The sequence below is a fragment of the Anneissia japonica genome, unplaced genomic scaffold (assembly GCF_011630105.1).
Source record: "Anneissia japonica isolate Jap-2015-1 unplaced genomic scaffold, ASM1163010v1 scaffold284991_len216595_cov187, whole genome shotgun sequence".
Taxonomy (NCBI): Eukaryota; Metazoa; Echinodermata; class Crinoidea; order Comatulida; family Comatulidae; genus Anneissia; species Anneissia japonica.
The window spans coordinates 109,486-133,414 of record NW_022758676.1 but is presented as its reverse complement, the minus strand read 5'-3'; the positions used below and the strand labels follow the sequence as shown (position 1 = coordinate 133,414).

Genomic DNA, 23,929 nt, shown 5'->3' with positions numbered 1-23,929 from the left:
TATATATACTTACTATAAATCAAAATTGCCATTAATATTGTTAAATTATGCATATATAAATCATCAAAAAAAGGTTAATATTGTTCAAAAAGGACATAATAATACATCGTGTAGCCTAAACTCGGCAAATAGGGTTTCGGCAAACTGGATTTCAACCAACTGGCCAGACACCCTGGGCCTACTGTACCCAGCAATTCGCTTACACTTGGCCTAGGCATTCAGCAATTACTGTGTGTTTTGGTAATTAATAAATCAACTACCGGTACTCTAGGCCTACCATCATGGTTACATTTTTTATGATAACAGTATAAATTACGTAATAAAATTTGAACCTACACCACACAACGACGGGGACTGATGTGATGCGAGTGTGTTACATGAAAATTTGTGAAACGTGTAGGCCTATTTGACCTAGTTTGCATAAAAAAATACACCATTAGTGAGCCAAGAGGCAAGGAAATCTGTTTCCACTACTGTATTAATTTTCTTTTTATTTACTTTCTGTTCAGTGTTTTGATGCTGAATATAGCCTATTCTATCAATCAGTTCGTCACTGTTTTCACGAAGAGGCACAAACTTCAGTTTCGACGAAAACAACGTTTTGAGAAAAACACGTTTGAAGTGGACTACTTCACAAATCCGTAAATTTCACTATCAAGATAACGAAATTTTGAATATTTTTTTACATATGTTTAAAGATAAGGCATTAAACAATCCAAATGTGTAATTTACTTTTCTTTTCTTAACCTTTTAATTAGTGTGAAAAGTTTGTGTCTGTTCGTTAAAACGATCAGAATAAACCCAGCATATGTTGTTTACACGTAGAGTGAAGTTTGTGTCTCTTCGTGAAAACGGTACGCGCTGTACGGGCACCCGTTGCTAAGGCACAAACTGTATTTTAGCTATGTGTTAACCATTGTAGTCAAGGGTGAAAACAGGCCTACAATCTCGGCTTATCCTGCTTTAATCATTATGTTTTTACGAATAATTCCACATTTGATGCACGTGTATAGACCTATCCCAAGTCATACTGCAAGAAGGGTACCGGTATGCCTATAGGTAAGCTAGGGAAATCTAATTTTTACATCTAGCCCTAGCCAAGCTAGGCCTTACCTAGCGATCACAACGATTGCAATGCCGCACGCACGTCTTTTGATAACCCAATGAAAGTTTGTATCTGTTCGTGAAAATGAAAAATCCATTTTTCTCGGTTTGTGCGCAACGGCGAATTAGCTTAATTAGCTAATTAGTGTAGTTCCACTTTTAAATATTAGATGAAGGTAAAGTTTGATGTACATAATCAAAATGTCAAAGAAAAAAAAAATTGAAAAAATATGATTTTTGAAGTTTGTGTCACTTCGTGAAAACGGTGACGCGATGTGATACCAAATATTCCATATAAACTTTTGGGGGGGGGGGGGGGGAGGGGGGGGGGGGGACTACAATTGACAAGTGCATAAATTCTATGTATCAAAAAGATCTCCCCCGGTCCCGTGTTTCGCATAACCCTGCACTACCCAGATATTTTTCTGGATCCCCACTGTATGCAACCGTAAAGTAGCAACTTGAATTAAAATACGCGTCTTGTTAATCCAACAGGCCATGCATCCATACGATACATAAAAATATGTATAGAGCTACCAGTGCTAAGGCTAATCCGTGCTTAGTTAATTAGGCCTACCGACAGCCACAACGAATGAGCGTCAGCCATAAATAAAGGTAGACTAAATAGCTCTGCATACACACTCAGGTAACTGCGAAGTCAAAGTGTAGGGCCTTGGAAATATGCCACTTAAACTTACCCATAAAATCAACATCATGGCCTGTTTTCACCAGGTAGTTTTGCATAAATTTTGCTACACGCAGTCCAAGCCTATTTTCGCGTACAGTTCCAAGGAAAAGAACGATTTTCAATGGTTTTGTAGCTGCCATTGCTATACTAGTACAGATAATAGGTTCTGCACGCGTGAGAGAATGCGAGTGAATGAGAGTGGAGTGGAGTGAGTGAATAAGCAGTTTTCATATCCAGGGACCCCGGCCGGGGTCGAGGGGCCGAAGGGCAGTTGCGCGTCCCCCCCCCCCCAATTCGAAAACCTCCCTTTCAAAAACTTGCAAAGAAAATTAGGCTATGCTTATGCTGTCACTGTTAACGTGTGTTCGGGAATCTAAGAAGCAATATTTTTCAGTGGGTGTGGCCACCGAAAATAAATTCCACGCCCCTCATATTTTGGTCGCGCCCCCCCACCAGCTCTCCCATTTTAATACTGCTAGATACGCCACTGTCGACACCCAAGGATTTATTCAAGTTTAATGTTTACATCAGACATAAGATGCATTCTTAACTACCAACATCCTGTCTCTTATACACATCTAGATGTGTATAAGAGACAGCGTCCTAGTAGACTAATTTGAAGGCATTTTATCATGTTATCTCTATAGATGTCCGTGAACACAGCGATAGGGCCTATCAAAAAATTACCAGTGGAGGACATGGAGAAACAAGCAACTTGTTTCCCAAATGAAAAATACTACTGTATAAATTCGTAACCATTACGAATAAAAATTCAAAATCAATTCTGCTTTTAAGTGGACGTTTTTCGATTTGGGGGACAGGTCTTATTTGCCATCGGGAACCAGAACAAGTTAAATTTGGTAGGTTACATGTCCGTAGTTCAACCGACACCGGATTTCTTTTAAAAGGTAGTTCAAGTCCATAATAATTTTCAGTAAAATAGGTAGCGCAAGTGTTTCATTGGAGTGGCTGCTGCACCCCCCACCCCCGTAAGGCTGCTATACAAGTGTACCCCCGGGGTTTGCAGCAGCTGCTGCAGTTTGAGAATTCTGAATTTTGTTGTATTCAGGGACTTTGTGATCTATTTGATTTCAAACCTCTTTTTCTATACTGTATTAATTGTTTTATTAAAGATTTGTTTAAGACTAACTTAGTAGGCCTCTAAATCTATTCTTGGTTTTACAATTAAGTTTTTTAAATATAGCCTACTGCTGACCTCCTTCAGACGCACCATAAAACTTGTTTCATGTGCCACTGTTGTAAAAGTCAAGTCCATTAAATTTATTACTTTGAGTGATTACAAAAACTGTCAAAAGTCTTTGGTTTCTTATCTGTGACAAATCTCCGAATTAAATACATACCCGGTATTTAAGCATCCAAGGACTGGAATCTATTTTTTTTATTTGTTGTTCCTACTTCCCTCTTTATGGCGTATTCAATATCATAAAAAAAAAAAGTGGAAGATGATTAATAAAATCCTATATCCATCTAGTTGTATTATTTACTTATGATAAGTACGGTATTGTTTTACTTTAAAAGTAAACATTTTTTTAATGCAATAATCAATTTAATATCTGCATGTTGTCCATTTCAGAGTTTTTGCCATTATAAATACTTGCAAATGGAATTTGGGCAATAATTAAGTTAATTGTTAATCTTGTATTCTTCTAATATGTTACAAATCAATGGTATATAGCCCTATATATAATTTTATAGGCCTATGTTTATATATCTGCCTGTATGTGAACAATTTAAAAAAAAAATAGATATTTGATTTTTATTCTCGAAATGAAGTTTTTATAGTAAATTGTCTTTTTTTTTTCTTTTTTTCCTTCCCTTTTTTTATTTTTTTAAAATATGTTCTTGTGATAATAGTTTTTAAATTGATAACTGACATTTTTTTCATATACATTTTTGTATAAATAATATAACCAATTACTATTATGAATTTTGGATATTTAGAAATTGTTCTTGTGCCTTGTGATTTGGATTTTTAAAATTATTGTGAATATTAATAACTGATAACAGATAGTAAATAATAATAATTGATAACAGATAATATTTTTATATATAATAATAATAGTATAAATTTTAATTTTAAATTTTGTCTTTTGTGTGTTTTCCTATTCAATTTCTCTTTGAATGTTTTGTATTATCCAATCTGTTATCGATTGCAATAAAGTTATATATGATTTTTTTTTAATGTGTTATGCGTAATGCTAAAATAAAATAGACCATTTTGAATCTTTCTATAGTTCCGTTCTTTTAGCTTTTAGATTAAATACAACATTACTGAAAGAGGGTTTGTTTTAGAAGAATTTACTTGAACATTTTGCATGCAAAGCAAGAAAGTTGAGATGCTTTTAGAGGCAGATTATTTAATATTTATTTTTGGAGGCAGATTATATTATACTTTTCATGTTTGCCGCCCTCTGCAATGTCTGACACCCTGACACCACCATCATAAACTAAACTTTGTTGGTGGATTGTTTGGGTTGAGTGATTATCGATAAGGTAACCTGCTACGTAAGAGGAAATATACCTATTGTATCGTTTCATAAAACTTGATGTAGGAATTGTGTAATACTGTTTATTCATTGTATTAAACTGTAAAATACGTTCGATTACAAGGATCCATCAGAGAGACGCCAGCAGAGAGATTTATTAAAAATTGGCCAACCAAGAGGCCTAGCCTACTCTAGTACTACTCTAGATTTAGGCCCTAGGCCCTAGCCTAGTGACAAGTACGAAAAAGTTAAGCCCATCATGTGTGGCGGCCTTTTGTGCAGTAGAACGAGATTCAGGAGCAGGTCCGATGTTTAGATGAACAAAAGGTAAGCTTAATAAGTGGCCCTGGGCTATGCAGGGAGATGTTTAAGACTAGGCCTAATACTGTATAGCACTTTTTTATGCCAAAATCATTATCAATTAATTGTCATTCCACCATTCTATTAAAGTAGGCTTTGTTTGTTCGTATACAGTAAATGATAATTGAGGGAAATTCAGGGAGTTTATGTTTGTTGTAAGTAATAATGTAATGTACACATCATGCTAGGCAGGACTAGGCCTAATGTAGATAGAGGCCTATGGTTTGACAGGTTTTACTTTTATATACTTCCATCATAGGTATTATATAGGGTAGGTAGCTTTTATGTACACAAATAATTTTTTTTTATTGAGAACACATCTATTTATTAAAGTAGGACTTCGGGCTGAGTTTCATTTTTCTTTATATGAATGACTTAGAATCAGATCAGGCCTAACAAAGGCCGTATTCGACTGGTCGTTCTGCATTAAAACGCGCCCACCTGCGCAGTGGTAAAATCCTACTTGGCCAAGATGACCAGTCGAATAGAAAACTAGTAAATACTTGAGAAAACAAAATGGCTGCATAGCTACCGCGATACACGCTGGTTATTTCAAGGTTGCTTCAGCTTGTGGCAGTATGGGTTTTTCGTAAAAAAATGTTTTCATCCAGTTTTGAATTCTGTATTGGGTGTCCCGAAAGCTCAGACCACGAAAGCTAAGACCTAAGATCACGAGATATCAGACCCACTCGAAATATCAGACCCCGCAAATTAAGACCCTAACTAAGTATGCCAGGATTTCCAGACAATAATACCTTTATTCGAAAGCTAACATCAATATAAAGAACTGACTAATCATGAAATAAACACCAGTAAGTATTATCGATACCACCCATGGAGTTATAATTGATAATAATAAGAGAAAAACAAATACAGTACAAACAAACCGTTGTAAAGTGTACAGGCTACTCCACGGAACCGTACGGTTTTGACAGCGGTTTCTAATGCACATCGTGCGAATATCTGATATACTGTATTTATGATTCTCGATTGTTCTCGGTGATAATAATGATAATAATAATAATAATAATATAAATAATAATAATAATAATAATAATAATCATAATAGGTCGATTTATAAGCCTGTGCAAATAAACAAAGTCTCTAAGTGCCATGTCCAAGTCCTCTGGGGCGGATCCAGAGTTTTTCTGACGGGGGGAGGGAAACAATACAGTATGAGGTTCTCGCCGCCACGCCCACCTTAGCCCCACCATGCTTGGTGTAAAGTGGAAAATAATCGAGCTATCCTTCCACTGCTGGAGCCACTGAACTCATGGGTACAATTTTTCCTCTCTTTAACTCAAAATTTTCGGCTTGACTGCATTGGGTGGGGGGGAACGGGACCTCATGCCCCCACCCCCTTCGCTGGATCCGCCACTGGTCCTGGTTTCATGTTCTATGCTTTTAGTAATTTTATCTTTTTTATTATATAATATTTTGAAACCGATCGATATAAAACAAAAAAGAAACAAGTAAAGAAAGGTAAGGTGAATGTAAAAAGAAGAACATTTAACTATCCTAAAATTATAAAGAGTGAGAACTATCGAGAATTATAATATCAGATACAGTATTCGCACGATAGATGTGCATTAGAAACCGCTATCGAAAACGTACCAAAACCGTACCGTACGGTTTCCTGGAGTGCGAATAGCCGGTTTGTTTGTATTGTATTAGTTTTTTTCAGTAAACGTCGCAAGTAGGGGCCTACCTGGTATCGATGATACTTAATGGTGTTTATTTTATGATTAGTCAGTTCTTTATATTGACGTTAGCATTCAAATAGAGGTATTGTATTGTCTAAAAATCCTGGCATACTTAGTTGAGGGTCTTAATTTGGGGGTCTGATATCTCGAGTGGTCTGATATCTCATGGTCTTACTGTAGGTCTTAGCTTTCTTGGTCTGAGCTTTCGGGACACCCATTCTGTATTGCCTACAATTATTTTTTTGGCTTCATGTGGGTATTATAATTTTATTATCTCCTGAAATTTATTCTAAATTATATTAACCCAAATGTTGTTGCTGAACTGACCAATCAGCCATGTTTGTTTTTGGTCACGTGAATAACTTAACGCAGATTTAACGCACTCTGGTTTACGTTGTCAACGAAATCTATTTTACGACCAGTCGAACGAAAATAATATTCTATGAAAAATCATACTCATATGTACCAATCGAATAAGCCCAATGACATTTATTTGAAAAAGACTTTTCTGTAGTTTACTGCCAAACTGTATACAGGTCCACCTCTAATTAAAGATCACTCCAATTAAAATACCACCTCCAATTAAAGACCACTTTTCAGCTGTGGTTTCTAACAAATATCTTTTATCTTTATTAATATTATTCTAACTAATTAGAGACCACAGCTGCAAAAAAGACCATGGAAATCCCGGTCCCAAAAGTGGTCTCTAATTGGAGGGAGACCTGTATTTAAAAACAAACATTCCATCCATGGCATTATTCATCAAAGTGGTTATTCATTAAGATAGTATAGTTATGGAAACAAAAAATGTAAACTTTTTAAAAACAGATCAAAAATTTAGGACAAAGGGTTTAACACAATGACAGGTTGGGGACCTACAGTATATCAACCAGATTTTCCTGAACCTTTGCAAGTTAAATGAATTATGGAAGACATAATATAATCAACCATAAACAAAGAAATCATAGATAACCAATTAAAGGACAGATTTAGTTAGCATAGTACCTATTACTAAGGTTATTAGTAAGACTGTTCATGGTACTGTACATTCATGAAGTAAGTTAATACATAATAATGTAATGCGTGTTAGCTCAATTATTAGGCCTACTGTATACCGTAGTCCATTAATAGTGTAGGCCTACTGTTTTTTAGCACTGGAGCACTCGTCACTCACAATTCTGATCAAGATGCCGTGATGATGATCCATGTAAATGACATTTTCATGTTTTGAATTTGTCAGTGCCCACATGTTTGTTGTATACGTCAGTCCCACGCCTTATTTCTGTGAATAAACACAGTCTAAATAAAGATAAATGAGTAATTCAATTGAATCCTGTATAATGATTCACTCAGTCTTTTATTCATGCCTGTATATTCTTTTTCTAACTTCCATATTGATGATAAAAGGATTGCAGTTTAGGGAATAATGTAGTGTACAATTGTACAAAAGAACTTACAGTAGCATGACATGTGTACTGTACATGGCTTTGTGGTTAAGAGTGCATTCTTTGTTCAAATTTAAACCCAGGTATTTTACTCTACAACTGTATTTGACTTAGCAAATCAAGAAATAGGATATTCTGAACAATATGCTGAAAATAGTGATGATACTAAACAACGCATCACTTGACAGCAAAAAATCCCTCATTTTAATTAAAATCTTATTACAAAATTTCCCACAAGGCCATGTAGTAAACCCCACTCTGGTACAGGCCTATGTCACATAAATATTCAAGAGCCGGGGATCTTCATAGATCAAATAAATTTGAGGTTCCATACGCAGCAAAAGTCCATGTTAAAATCAAAATGTAATTGCAAAATTCAATGTCTAATTTATCAAAATGTAGGCGTAAATTTTTCAAAATGTAGATCTAGTTTGCCAAAATGAAGTTCTAATTTTTCAAAACGTAGTTCAAATTTTCCAAAATGTAGTTCTAATTTCTTTAAAACGTAATTCAAATTCAAAACGTAGGTCTGACTTGATCAAACGTCCTCTCCAAATTCTGTTCCAAAACCTAAATCAAAACAAGCCAAGCATGACTGGTTTGAAATACATTTTACAATCAACAGAAGAAATGCAAATGTAAATCAAAACTACTGTATTCAGCCAAGCGTGACGTGGGCCTGTTCCATTAATGATGGAGAAATCATTTTTGGCTGCAGTCCAATGCCGTGAACAACGTTTCCCAGTGCGGCTGCTAATTTCTAATGGTCAGGGTACGATCACGAGCCCTATGCTAGGCATTATAGGCTAGGCTTATGTGGGCTGGAATTTGCAACAAGGTCTTAGACCAGGCCTCTATACTATAGTAGGGGGCCTGGTCCTATAATATAGTAGAATTATAAGTAGTCATATGATTACAGGTTTACATTGTACCAAGGTCGATATTAACGATCGCATTTATTTTTCAATGAAAATATAAAAAAAAACTTCAAAAGAAAATAAATTTAACTTATTCAAAAAAACTGTACACTTCAAAAATAAAAAATAATAAAAATTTAGTTAACTTAAAACACAAATAACGCGATAAGATATGAATTTTGCAAGAATAATTGGTATACTTGTACTGTATTTTCTGAAGCGCCGTTCGTTTTGGCGTTGCTACAATCAGGAGTTGTTACAATCAGTGGCATCACGCTCGGGCGCTGCAGGAGGGGGGCGCGGAGCGCCAGAGCCTCAGGCACGAGGGGCCCCAACATTGTAGTTTAAAAAAAATATAATATAAACTGTAATGTAGACATGCCCCTGCATGTCTACAGCCTGTTAGGTATGCACGAGAGTCTTCAATCCGCAACTGCGATTTTGACACACTACAATTCTAGGCTAGCTTAATGTTTACAAAGATCACATAAATCCAAAAGCACACAAAGCATTCATTTAGTGCTAGTTGCAACTTCAACTTCAATTTGTATTCACAAACAACGTAGTCCAAGTTTTAACTACGACTAAATCAAGTCCTAGTTCAAGTGGTCAAACTGATCAATGAAAAGGGCTAATTTTAATAGCAGACGAAATTTTAGAGATCCGGTAACGCGGATACCGTAAATATTAAGCTGCCGTCTGTGGTTCAAAAACGTATTTCCTCATAATTCATAATAGACCATCATTCGCTTAATTAATTTTCTATAATAATAACGATATTAGTGTTTAACATATTACGATAAAGAATTTAAACAGTCACTGAAAATTTGCTTTCTTTGGAGAACTAATATAGTTGAGCCCGAGCGAGGCACTGGTGGCGCCAGAGGGGGCTGGGGGACTATAGGCGATAAATTTTGTCGGTGAACAAACAAATAAAAAAAAAATATTTACATGTAATATTCGTTTAGCCACCATATCGTTTGTGTTAACTTTTCATCACAACAACAACCACAATAACAATAATAATAATAATAATAATAATAATAATTCAATGAGACTATTAAAAATAATTTGCGTTCTGTTATGACAAATGCTCATTTAGATAGCCTCATGATGGTTGGAATACATCGTGATGGTGAAGCAACCTCGACCATGACAACGTGGTTGACGGATTTCATGCAAAATTTTCAAAATGTAGATTTTCACTTTCAAGAATGAGGATTTGAAAATAAATTAGATTGTTTATTCAAAATGTTTTGGTTTTGGAAGCTGATTTCAACATTATAAAGCATAGCCTACAAGTCATATTATAGTAACTCGATGCCTATTAAAATAAGTAATAAAAATTCGCCATATTTCATCAAATATCCGTGGCTTCATCAAATATCCCTAGACGGCCCCCTGGCCCCCAGCCAAGTGAGACTAGATTCGCTCCATTAGCCCCCCCATCGGGGCCTTCAGCCCCTCCGTCGGACAGGTCCTGGCGCCACCACTGGAGCGAGGGCGGCGCAATCTTTGTTGTTGTATGGTGGAGCTAGGTGATCGCAACGCGAGGTGATTTCGTGCAAATCAGGAACTATCAAATGTGGCTAGCAAAACATGTTAATTTCTCCTTTTGGAAGCTAAACTTGATGTCTCTTGTTTAACACACCAAAAATATATCAAACCTGCGGTATACAATCATTTTTATTCCTTTCACTTTATCGTGAGCTACAAAAACATGTTTTTAGTGGGGTAAATATTTCAAGTTGGCGATTTAGCCTGACCCTAGGCTGACTAAAAAAATCAGTCTGAGGAAGTATAATTCTAGTCGAGGTTCGCGTGATTTAGTCGTAGTGCTAGTCGAAGTGCATTTTAAGAATACGAAATGACGTAGTATTGAAGTTTTAGCTCGAACTACGACTAAAGTTCGTTTTAAGAATAACTACTATATGTCACATGGCTGGCTGTAAGCAAACCTTGCGGAATGTGTCTATTACAGATAATTTAGGAGTTGCAGTTCAAACCTGCGACTGTGCAATACACTTTAACTAAAATATTGTTTTTGTTATAAAATTTGTTTTTTATTTGGTGGTGGGGAGTGGGTTTATACCAGAGGAACTACTGTATCGTAAATTATACTGATCCAAGTTCTTCATTCGTAACTTTGTGGTATACTGTAGCAGTCCACTATACATTGTATACAATGGATTAAATTGTTGTTTTTGTTATAAAATTGTTTTACTGTATATAGTGTGAGATTTTAACACAAACAATGCATGAGTAATTCTTTGAATCTAATACAGTTAACTGCATGACTGATATCTATGCATGTTTATTTTTGTTTTATATTACTTCCAGCATAATTTGGCTCTAACATAACACCTAACTTAACATGGAGACTGTTACCTCGCTTGAGGTCCGTGTAATCCATGGGGCATTACATACAGGTAAGTACAACTTACATAAATGTTGCATCGCAAAAAATTCCATTTTGTAATATGCTACTGTATGTTAACTGCATAGTTGCCAACAAATACGGATTGATCGTGAGACTCACAGATAATTTATCATTTGTCAGTTTTACTACGGATGAACAAAAACTCACGGATTTCAAGGTTACATGGAGTAATATTTTTACACTAGTAAATAATGATTTGTGAATGCACAGTAATATGCAATAAATAAATCAATATGCCATTTGTAGGCCTAGTGTTTAGTGTAGCAAAGAGTAAGGCTAGGCTATAGATAGTACAAGAGCCCAGTACGCTTGTTGGAATTGTAAACAAACGACTCCCTTTTACACCCACTGCAGTCGGTATGCTTTTATTAGCCAAAATGCACCGTGCATGGTTTGTTTGTTTAATCTGTTTTCCACATGACAGTATTCTACTGAAAAGGCTCACTACTATTAGACAAGAGTGGTTGCATTGATGTTGCTTAGACTTCTCACATGCATTCAACTTTGTGTGTTTTCCCCTTCTACTAAAAAACTCCATTCTCTTGGGATCCATGGCACAAATTTGTCATGGATAATTGACTTTCTTTCTGACCGCTTACAAAGGACAGTTATATCAGGCGAATCTTCAATATGGAAAAATGTGGGTTCTGGTGTTCCCCAAGGCACATCTTGGGCCCTACTCTTTTTAAATTTTTTATAAATGACATTTCTGTTGGTGTAAACTCCACTATACAACTATATGCTGACGACTGTATTATATAGAAACATTAAGTCCCTATCTGACTGTCACAATCTTCAAGATGATTTATCCAGTGTGTTTAACTGGTCAACCGATTGGAATTTAGGATTCAACGCTTTAAAATGCAAAACCATGCGTATTACAAAAAAACTAAACCCTATTACATCATCAGACTTCTGTTATTCCCTTGGCAACCATACTCTGAGTTGGTCAACATCAGAAAAGTACCTCGGTGTTACTATTGACAATACCGTTTTGTTCAAAAATCATTTTTCCATAACAAGTAAAAGATGCAACAGACTTCTTGGAATTATGAAACATGTGTTTCATATTAAACTACCCACAAACATCTTTAATCAAGCTTTATGTTTCCTTAATTCGTCCTCATCTTAAGATCTCTTGAGTCTGCGATTGATCCCTACAGAGTGGGTGTTTGCCAAATGTTGGAACGCGTGCAGCGTCGATTAGCCCGCTTCATTTGTAAAGACTATGAGTACTGCTCTCTACTACTAAACAAACTAAATTGCACCAGTTTGCATGAACGCCAAAAATACCTTCGTTTAAATTTTTGTTTCCAAAATTTATCACAATTTAGTTGATCTAACTTTTTCCAGATACTTCTCTTTGAATTACAACCGGACTCGATCTAATCACGATCTCAGACTTACAGTTCCAATGCACCACACTGATATTCTTAAATACTCCTTTTCACACAGAACTGTTGTTGACTGGAATGTACTCCCTAGGCATGTTATAGATTCTCCCTCTCTTTCTGTTTTAGACTACTATGCTATCTTTCCCTTCATCGTTCCAATTCTTATCCAATTTGCCTTTAGATAATATCATTTTAATTGAATAACTATAACTCCTAAATATATTCCATAGGTTTTTATTGTTTTTACCTTGATTTTATGTACTGTAGACCTTAATTATTTTCGATTTAATTTATTATAGTCATTGCTACTAGGCCTACAGTAAGTAAGCTGACTTTCACATTCTGTATATAAAGTGAACTTTTTATAATTAATTTATATTTTATTAAAATTGTTATTTTATTTTATTTGTTTATTTTTATTTCTTTTTATTCATTTGTCTATCATATTTATGTTTATTTTATTTATTTATTTTACTTATTTTATTTATTTATTTACTTTTGTTAACTAAGTATTCACCTATTTTGTTGGCAATTTTTTTTATATATCCTGTTTTATTTTAAAGTTAAATAATTAATTCAACATATAAGTCTTTAAGTTTCTATAGTTTAATTGTTTCTTGTAGTTTTACTGCTTATTTTCTATAAATTCTTTAGTTTTAGGGAGTTGTTTATATGGCTTATGCCCGCTCAGCAACCCTTGCTTGCTTTTTTGTGTGTTTGTTCCTTTACTTAATTGAATTGTGTATGTAATCTTTGTTGCAAGTGAAATAAATTTAAATTTGAATTTGAAATATTAAAATGTTTTAATTTTATTACACCAAGTAACTTTTGGATACAAAGCAACATTCATCCTACTGTAAGTTTACAGTACTGTACTTTGTTTTGGTCAAATTTAAGTTTTTGATTTTATTAAAAGTTTACATACATACATTTTTTACTTAATTTAGTGTTCAAGATTAATTAAATCAATAGTGAAAATGCCCATATTGTGCAAGCATCAAGTGAACTTTGTCCCCTGGACCCTCACCGGGAGCTCTAGGCAGCCCCCCTCCTCCTTGCTCCCAGCCCCCAGTTCTCACAATTTTTTTTGGTTGAAAAGTTGGCAACTATTTAACTACACATTTGAAATTAATAATGCTTCTTTTTCATTGTTTTTGTGAACCCAGTGGTAGGCACTGTGCTTCGTGTTTTGACTAAACTGACCCACAGCTCCAGAAGTTTGCTGACAGCGAGCCTAACAAATCTGTCTGGGGTTTCAAACTAAGACTCTTTCTTGGACCAAACCTGTGGGTTCTTGAGCAGTGGCGTATCTAGAAGGGGGAATTGGGGGAGGGGCTCGATGATCAATTGAGGGTTGCTAACTCACAAAATTAGGTGATTTGAGGTGATTTTGAACTACTGTACTTGACCGTAATTTTTTGGAGGGGTAGTAAGTACTCCATGGTACAGGAATACAGGTGTGTTCGTTTTTTCTCCCTTTTTTTTTATTGGCTTAAAGGTAAGGTGACAGTAAGTACTCCATGGTAATACAGATGCTTTCCTTTCCTCTCTCTTTTTTATTGGTTTAAGAGCAAGGGTTGCAGCAGTAAGCACTTCATGGTAATAAATCTCCTGTCATTTAGTAGTCATCTTTCTAACCTTTAACACCTGTCAGTTCCAAGGGAAACATAAAGATGTCATCATACATGTTAGGCAATCTGTCTTTATTACAACATCAGTACTACTGTAGTGAGCATCTGAATCAATAGGGTGTGCGAAAATTGTGAAATCCATGAAGAAGCAGAAGTGACACAATAGCATAGTGGCCCATTCAGTGTGTGCGGTTAAGCGTGAAGATCGTTTCATCCCTGGACTTCACTGCAGAGATGTACAGTAGTTATAGTGGGCGGGGCCACCCAGCCTTGAAGTTTTCCACCCAGTCTAAAGCGAATTTCATGGCCTTCCACCCACCCTTATTAACCCACTTTTCCATTCTTAAAATCTACTCGTATTATCTAGCATGGCATGCGGAACCACTTTTTGGCAGAAAATATATAATGTCTGGAGATTTTTGTATCAGAAAGAAATGCAAGAAAAGAAAGAGGGAAGCAGGAAGAGAGGCAGGGGAAATAGAGTGTTTCTCCAGTCGCCGACTGAGTTACATCTTTTCTGGCAATTCACATTGGCGGATCTGGTGGCCAGGGGTCCTGACCCCTCCCCCTTCCTTGGGAAAAAAATAAAGAATTCTAGGCCTACCTTTTCAGGACCTGTGAGCTGAATTTTTTTTGTTTACAAAAAGAAATTTAGAGGTCGGGAAAGCTCATTTCCTGCCATCTAAGAATCTAAATTTTATCGGGGGAGTAGCCCCATACCCTGACCCCATTTTATTTTTGGGGTTCATCGATTAATGGAAAAAAAAATACGTAAGCAATGTAGGTATAATGGTACACACATAATAGGCCTATTAACTATAATATGAGTGAGAAAAGTTTACCTGATCGTATTTAAGGGGCAAAACCTTGAATTTTGAAGAACTTAAAAGTCATTAAAAGACACTAAGAAGTTGGGAAAGCTCATTTCCAGCCATTTAGAAATCAACATTTTTCCGGGGAGAACCCAAACTTCCCTTTCTCTTTTGGGTTGGGTTAATTGAATCATAGAATCCTTTTCAAGAAGAGAAACCTTGAATTTTGAACTTAAATGTCATTAAAAGACACCTCAGAAGTCGGGAAAGTTCATTTCCTGCCATCTGGAATCAAAATTTCCCCAGGGGAGAACCCCCAGACCCCCACCCCTTCTCTTTGGGGTTCATCAATTCATGGAAAAAAGAATACGTATGCAACTACTCATTTTTTTTAATACAGTACATAACACATGACAGGCCTAATGAGAAAGTTTACCTGACCATTTTCAACTTGAATTTTGAAGATCTAGGTCATTAAAAGACACCTACAGTAACTCAAAAGTCAGGAAAGCTCATATCCCGCCATCTAGGAATTAAAATTTTCCCGGGAGAGGGCCCGTCCCCCCCGAAGCCAGAGCAGTTTTTGTGTTTAATGGGTCTATATAATGTTATAAAAGCAGTTATGTTTTGAAAAAGATCTATGTAATGAAAAGGTGGTAATATAATAAAATTAGAATATATTTTCTGAGAATTGGCATGTTTAAATCACACCGAAAGATATAAAAAAAACCTCATTGTATAATCAATACTTAACACATCTATTATTATAAAACAAAAAAAAAAAGCTATTCTTCTTCTTCTACCTCTTCCTCTTCCTATTCTTCTTCAACTACTTCTTCTTAACTCTCATTGTGTACACTGAAAATAATAGTATTTTACTACATGGCTAAAAAAAGCACAAATATTGTCATTAGGCCTACTACTGACAGGGCCATCGTTAAATTAAGTCAGAGCCCAAAATATACTGTAGCATCATATTCAATACGTCATCTGACATCTTGAGAACCTACACTTTAATTACAATTATTTGTTATATACTAGGCCTAATTCAAAATTATTATTTTAAGACTTTAACATAATAATGATTAATAATAGCTGAGATTTGATGCACATTTTAGAATTAATAATCGTTTTTAGTATATCTTACTGAATATTTATTGGCTACCAAATGAAATATGAATTATATGCATCTTTAGAAATACAATTTCTACAATATTCTTCTTATTATAATTCTGTCTCTAAATAAATGAGGAGCAAACCTGCTAGTCAACATCTAGCTAGGCTAATTGATTTTGAAATCAATAACCCACCTTAAAGGACTGTCTGTCGTTTTCTTCTTTGCAACAGCGGACGAAAAAAAGTCAGTTATTTTCTTGACGTTTCATGATTCTTTATCACTAAAAATTAACAAACACTCGTTTTGACGAGTTCTGTAGTGTGTGTCTGCTGTTGAAAACAAACTTCCTAGCCTAATTTTGTGACTGGCTATGATGACTGAGATGGACCATGTTGATTGATTAATAATATTTTGTTTGGGATGGAAAAAAGGAAAGTCACTATCCCCAAAATGCTCCATCAGCACATAGTTTAGTGTGCAGCTATGGACAGTATGGCTATGGAATTTACTAACCACACAATCCACAATCAGGTGATTAAGTCGCAAAACTTTATCTGCATTTGGTGGATTAAGTCGAAAAACTTTAGCTTCGTTTGGTGGCACCATTTACTCTAGGTAGACGGCGACCAGTTTCGTTAACGGTTGGTACATTTGTTACAAACATTCAGCCAAAGGCCAGTGAAAGTTAAGACGGCAGCCGGGTTTTATCAATGTTTGCTATCCTTATGTGTGCCATCGTAAAGCCATAGTTTGCTGGAGTTGCGTTTAATTTAAATCTCCAAACTTCTGAAGCTGAGATATTCTATGAATGTAGGTTTGTATCGCAGGCTACAATTTAAAAACAGGTGACCAAATAATGAATTAGGTGCTAAATTTTTATTTAATGCTGGGTAAGTTAAAAACAGACATTCCGTCCGAGTGGGACTCATTCAAAAATTTGAGGGGGTTCGCTAGAAAAGGGGGGTTCGTCCGAACCATAAAAACCCCCTGGCTACGGGCCTGCCATTCATCTTACTAGTGATATGGAAAGTTGTCAAAGGCTAATAGGGACCAGGGATGAAGCCTTAGTGACCCTGATGAGGGTCCAAGAAAGTAAGGCTTTGTGGCGTCCTAGAGAAACTAAGTAGTTTTGCATTTTCGTATTAACTTAAAGTGGTATTCAAAACAAACAAATGAAAAACAACATCTCTGTTTTGATCAGATCTACATTTCATATGAAGCCAAATAATCTTGTCTGCCAAAGACAATTCTAAAATTGTAATCAAGTCGTCCATCTACAAGGGATCAAGCTTTTTAAGAGGGCTATTTCTCATCACTTCGCTGATGGCTTCAACATCACCACGTTTCAATACTTCAAATTCACATTTGAAGTTAGTTGTTCATGGAACAATATCATCGTCAAAGTATGAGTGTGACCTTTCCATGCATCTAGAGACTACAAATCTTTTAGAAATTTCTTAACTTGGCCCCAACCATTGTGGGGCTGAGATGTATATCTCGCTCATGTCTATTCCCCATTTAGTGGATTTCAACATACTAAAAGTTTCTTGATACTGTATAACAATTTCGATTTTTAGTCAGTCAGTCGGTGGGTACAGTATGACGTTCTGAAATACTTGTGAGACCCAGTCCTAAAGATTGTTTTAGATCATATTATTATGCCCCATGTTCATTTTTTGGGTCAACAAGTCATTGCTTATGAGGGATTGGCCTGTCTGACCCCAATTCTGAAAATAGACTTATTGACAGTTAACAATTGTGCAAATTTCGACCTATATTTTTACACCTTTTTGGTAATGACATACATACTGTACTTCAAAAAATTATACACGTTTAAACTTCTGATGAACTTTGTAACATTTTTCTTTTATATCTAAAAATCCCAACCCTTGTATCATCGGACTAAACAGGATTACACAGTTAAGTCTAGACAAAATCATAACAATATATATAATGTACAGGAAGAAACAGCTCAAAGGTGAAGTTTTAACATGTTTATGTGTCAAAGCTCCTGTTAATCCCTTGGGCACGCATTCACCACAGTCTGTGTAATTTAGTGGCCAGAGACAAAAGACAGGAATCAGTGTACAAGCTTGAAAACACTTTTTTTGACTTTTGATCTTAATCATATTGAATTATATATTGTATACAGTATATTAAGTATACAATGATACCAACTGCTGCCTCTCAGAAAAGCAAGCCTGACCAAGCATGAATGAGGTCAGGTTTAAACTCAATAGCTTGCCAGGTTCTGTCTTCTCACTTAGAAGGTTCACAGAATCGAGTGAACATGTCAATTTGAGAGTAGGCAACATTGACGATCTTGGACTCTACTGCGTGTATTTTAATGTGTTGAGCTGCGTAAGTTAGAATTTGTTGTACTGTACTGTTCTAATATTATTTTAAATTTCAATATTTAATTGCATCATCTCTTAATTTAGAGCACTCTTTTGGGTGTAATGCACAGTGAACAGTAGTACAATATTAGCACTCTAATAGCTATACTACTTTCTCCTTAAGGTACTGTTTTTAACCCTCTTCATTGTTTTAGTATCCCCCTATAGATACTTCTAAGCTCCTATATATCTGTCTCTTATACACATCTAGATGTGTATAAGAGACAGCTGTATAGACATTGTGATCTTAAATCGTTCATGTAATAGTATTACGTCGTCACTCGTATACAACATCTGTAAACTTATTATTTTAAGCTTCGCTTTAAGAACCATGCCTTGTTAGGCCTACTATAAAACTAGTCTTTATAAATTTTAGACTTAATATATTTCCACATATATGTAAGAAGTCTGTCTCTTATACACATCTAGATGTGTATAAGAGACAGTATATATAGTGAACAAATCATAAAAATATGATTTGAATCAAATTGTATTCTCTTTAATAGATGTGTTTATAAAGTATTATAAATATTTATTGTTACAAGACACTATTACTGTAACTAGTCAATTTTATATCGGCTCTGATGATTTTTTAATGACATTCTGAAAGGGGTACTAAAAAAGTAGAGGCTCATGGTTCGTGAAAACTGTGGCAATTTTGTTTGAGCCCTTGCATGTAAAAGTCGGATCGATCATTTACTGTAAGGTTGTTAAAGGGCATACTAGATGGTCTGAAAGAAGGTATACTAAGCATGAATTGTTTGGCACAGAATGGAGCTTCTTGGGAAAGATTAGTAAGACCTGCCTCTGAAATTCTAATTCTGATGAGAATGTTGGCCATGTACAGTGTAAACTAAAACGTTATCAAATGTGGATAGACCTATATAAATTAATAGTTTGGATGCCGATGAGATAAAAAGAACACGATCAGGTCAGGATGCCCTATACGAGAGTCTAGTGGCTTATCATTTTTTAAAATGTTCTCATTGGGGAGGAGAACACCTCCCAAACCCTGCCCTGACTCAGGCCTACAGCCCTTGGATGGCGCTACGCACCAAAGTACAACTCTTGCCTGCCTGTTGTGACGTTGCCCTGCCGCCATGTATGTAGACCGACAGTATAATAGATTCTTATTTTGGTAATGATGGTTGCCAAACACATTTCACTCTGGGTTGTTTTTTTTTTCCCCTTCATTAAATATCTCACGGTACAGTATTTACCTTGGTTAAAATGCAGATCGTGTGAATCAGGTATTAAATTTAGTAGGCCTACGTGAAGAAGAAATTATGGTAATTAAAGGAGATTATAAACTCTTTTATATTATTTGTACAGTATTTACTAGGCATTATAACAAAATGTTAATGGTTTGTGTGACCTTATCTACTTAAATTTACAGTGTCGACATAAAATTTAATCTCCAGTCAGTATAACTATAAATAATGTTGTGTTCAAAGGTGAAGCCATTGGAATACCGATCAATTTTTTTGGTTACTATTGGCTTCTTTTACTTTCGTTAGCCAACATCATGACCTTGCTAAGTTTGAACATAAAGCTGGGTACTGTACAATGTCAATTCAACTCTGTTCCCTGCTGATTTTTCGGTGGCAGTCTGAACGGATCGTCATTAAAAACGATCCATTGTGCGTACGTTGTGGTATTGCGTTCTCCATAGGATTACACAGTGATTGTTTGGCTTAAGGTTTTCTGAATATATTTTATTTAGAAAGTTAGCCAGCTGCAACTGAGTGTCCCAGGGTTGTATTATCCACTGATGCATTACCACTCCTTCCTCCACCACTCCACCCTGCCTGCCTTTACACTACAGTATATGCAGTAAAGAAATTAACAGCTTTTTTGAAAACTATCATTTTTATATTATCACTAAACATTGTAAGTTGATATTGTATATCTCAACAGGGTCACTTGGGCATGGCTGGGATTTTCATAGCTTAAATGGTCATCTATTAACCACCTAGTAAGCTTTTAGATGCCTGGCAAATACATATAACTACTTAGATTCCAGTTAGTACAAGCACCATTCAAGTGTAGGAATTAACATTCCATATGTATTACAGTATTATGCAGTGATTTTGGTTTCAGGTTTTTATCCAAGGATTATGATGATTTTTAGACTTGAAATGAAGCCATAGTTTTGGGTATAAATTCAAAATGTCTAATTCATATTGCCATATTATACATTATATTTTGTTGGTATCAGTTCATGACACTTCATTCAATCTCCTTATATGAGGCTTCATTCCCATAATATCCTAACTTGTTTTGAGTAATGCTGTAACATTATTAAAATGAATTTATATTTAAAATTTAATGTCTCAGAATTTATCTAACATAATATTTGTTTGTTATTACAGAATCAACCAAAGCAATTGAAATCAATGATGAAATTAGAGGAGTTTTTTCAGCCAATCAACACAATTCCATTGACCATAACGCCCTGTTACCCAATCAGAATTCAGAAGAGACGATAGATTTGATTTCAGCTGATGTACTTGATGAGGAACTCACAGATTTGATTGGTGTAGCTCAAAACTACTTACATAGACAGTCTCATGTATGTGAAGATGATAGTTTCATGTTAAATAGGAGTTGTGATGACTCCATTGTACCAGGTTCTGGGGGAAAAAACCAAGACCCAAATGTTATTAATTTAGACTGTTCTGTTACAGAATTTGAAGTTCCAGTTTCAAAATTAGATGTGTCTATTGAAGATTTAGAAGCTGCTGTTTTGGACTTAGCAACAACTGTTTCAGATTTAAAAGTTTCTAGTTCTTGTGAAAGTACTGACACAACTCCAAGGAACTCTTCTAGTGAAGATACTTCTGAAGCAGAAGAAGGCATTGACACAGAGATGAGGTGGAAGAAAAAGGGAGATCATCCTGAGTATTCTAAGGAGGAGTTTAAGGAGGAATATTCTCGAGGAAATTCTATAAAAACAAAAAGTAAGAGATCACTAAAGAAGGATAAGAAACCTATTCAGAATGGGTTTAAAGAAAATGAGGAGGGTGGTGGAATGAGCAATGAAGGGAGTATTACTGGAGATCTGTCCAGTGGATGCTCAGGAGTAGTTGGCACAACAGAAGCTATCTGCAAGTTTAAAGTTCCTTCAGATGAAACAGAATTCACCAGGAATGATGGAATACCATGTTCAGGATTTAGTGGGGGTTTCTTCATTCCACCACCAAAACCACCAAGAATTCAAACCCAGTTAAGTGAACCAGTTATAACTAGCCACCATACTCAACCCGATGCATGTAGGCCTAGAGAAACAAGAAGTATGAGTCTACCACCAGTACCTCCACCTAAGCCCAGGAGGTCAATGGTAGATGATGAATGCAATGGAGCAAAAAGTTGTCTTCCAAGTGATAACTCTCATGTTACCAGAGGTTCAGTTGGTTATCCGGATGGAAGTGACCTTAGTAAAATTGCCTTCAACCTTCAAACTGTCAATGGCCAACCACAGTCATCACAAGCAAGAGATGTTAATTCTAGAGAGATTGTTAAAATGCCAAATGAAAAGGACTCTGAAACACCTGTTGATAATGCAGCGATTTCCAATAACTTAAATGGAAGTTGCTCAACAGAAATGTATACTTCATCAGACCACCCAGATCATCAATCTGTGCAGGACATGGGAAATGGTGATGTTTTTGAATGTACAGGGGGAAGTGTAATCTTACGCAATAAACATAAGAGCAGTAGTCATACTGAGAAGGGCAAAGACCAGCATAATGGCTGCAGTGTGACATCAACTTCTCCAACGATTGATGAGATAGATCTTGATGATGGCCTGTTAAGAGACGACATCACTGGTGATTCAGAAGGTGTTGCTTATAATTCGTCTCATAACACAGTCAATGGAAGCAGTGTGTCCACAGCAGTTGGAATTGGTTCAGATGAAGAAGAGAACTTGCATACCAATATGGACTTCCGTGGCTGGACATGGGTCTATATTGGTGATGATGATGAATTACTCGCCAAAATTCAACTTGAAGGACAAGGCAAGTCTTTAACTTTTTACTTTACATTAAGACATAAATGAACATGGATTTATTTTATTCGATTTTCTATAGATGATCAAATCAAATCAATTTTTTCTTTCCTTTTGAAAATATAACAATTAACAGAAAATTCTCTTCTTGGTAAAACAAAATTTGGGGAAAAAATTATAAGAAAAGTGATCATAGTAAGCAAAAAATAGGAGAATGTAACAAAAGGAAGGAAGATCTGACTGATCCCCCAGTAGCATAACATACAGTATAATGAAATATTAATATTGTGTAACTATAATAATAATAATAATTTTAATAATTATTAATGATGACAACAAAAATAAGAATGATAAAAACAATTAAAGCAATAATGAGAATGAGAATAATAATAATAAAATATTTCTAACAAAACATTAGCAATAATAACAAAAGGCAAAACAATATCGACAAAAACACAATAAAATTAATAGCAAACAGTAACAATAAAAAGAAAGGAAATGGAATATTACAGTTACTGCAAAAGGCAGTGTATTATAAAAATTGATATGTAAATATATTACAAACAGAAATGAAAAAAACAATGGCAGTAATAATAAAATCATCAATAGTATTAACATTAGGAAATGAATCAATTAAATACAAATAATAATAATAATAATAATAATAAATAAAAAAATAAAAGATAAAAATAAATAAATGTATAAAGAAGTAAATAAAAATAGTCAAGGGTGAGGTGAAAGGAGTGATGACACCCAAAAGAAAATAATGGACAAGGATGAAAAATAGAAGGAAAAGGTGAGTTCCAGGAAATGGCAAATCAAGTGGAGTAAAAGTTGAAACGATTAAATTTACTGGTTATAGGCATTTAATTTATGAGTCTTTTTTCATCCAGCTTTGGATCAGAATTGACTGGCGTATGACTGTAATTTGCAATTTGTGGCAAGTGTGTACAGTATTCTTCAGCTTGACAAGTGTTATAATTGTGGAATTTGTTGTTTTTTGGAAGAATATTTTTGAATGATATTGGAAGCATAGAGTAGAAAAGATGGTACATAAATGTGACGGTTTGTAATTTATTTACATCATACAGGTTTAACATACTGAATTTGTAACATAAATCCTTTGTGTGGGAGAGGTATGGGAATTAGTGCAAATTCTTAAAGCTTTCTTTTGTACTGTACTTTAAATATATTATCAAGTCTTGAAGTTTCTTTGCTGAGCCAAGGACATAACTGTGAAAACTTAACGTTCAACACAGCCCATGCAACATTGCAATATGAAATGTGTGGAAGGATGAGTGTATTATAGAGCGAAAATAGAATATTGTTGGGGAGTGAATGTTTAAGCTTGTTAAGAACACCAAGGTTGGTCGAAATTTTTGTGTTAATTTTATTAATACGGTAGT

General features: G+C 35.2%; 2 protein-coding genes across 4 annotated transcripts in view; one reads left to right on the top strand and one right to left on the bottom strand.

The window, feature by feature from the left end:
- The window catches only part of LOC117125314 (NADPH azoreductase-like), a 10,038-nt gene extending 8,041 nt beyond the window's left edge, over positions 1-1,997 (bottom strand). Inside the window, exon 1 of the mRNA XM_033271781.1 lies at positions 1,803-1,997. Coding sequence (XP_033127672.1) covers positions 1,803-1,932 — 130 coding nt within the window. The 5' untranslated portion in view covers positions 1,933-1,997. The remainder of the gene's footprint in view (positions 1-1,802) is intronic.
- Positions 1,998-4,262: 2,265 nt separating this feature from the next.
- The window catches only part of LOC117125310, a 36,460-nt gene continuing 16,793 nt past the window's right edge, over positions 4,263-23,929 (top strand). Inside the window, exons 1-3 of one of the 3 annotated variants that reach the window (XM_033271776.1) lie at positions 4,263-4,626; positions 11,065-11,153; positions 20,887-22,533. In XM_033271776.1, the coding sequence (XP_033127667.1) occupies positions 11,099-11,153; positions 20,887-22,533 (1,702 nt within the window). In that variant the 5' untranslated portion in view covers positions 4,263-4,626; positions 11,065-11,098. Of the gene's footprint in view, positions 4,627-11,064; positions 11,154-18,392; positions 18,480-20,886; positions 22,534-23,929 lie in introns of those variants that run through there. The other 2 variants (XM_033271777.1, XM_033271778.1) reach the window with 2 other exon arrangements.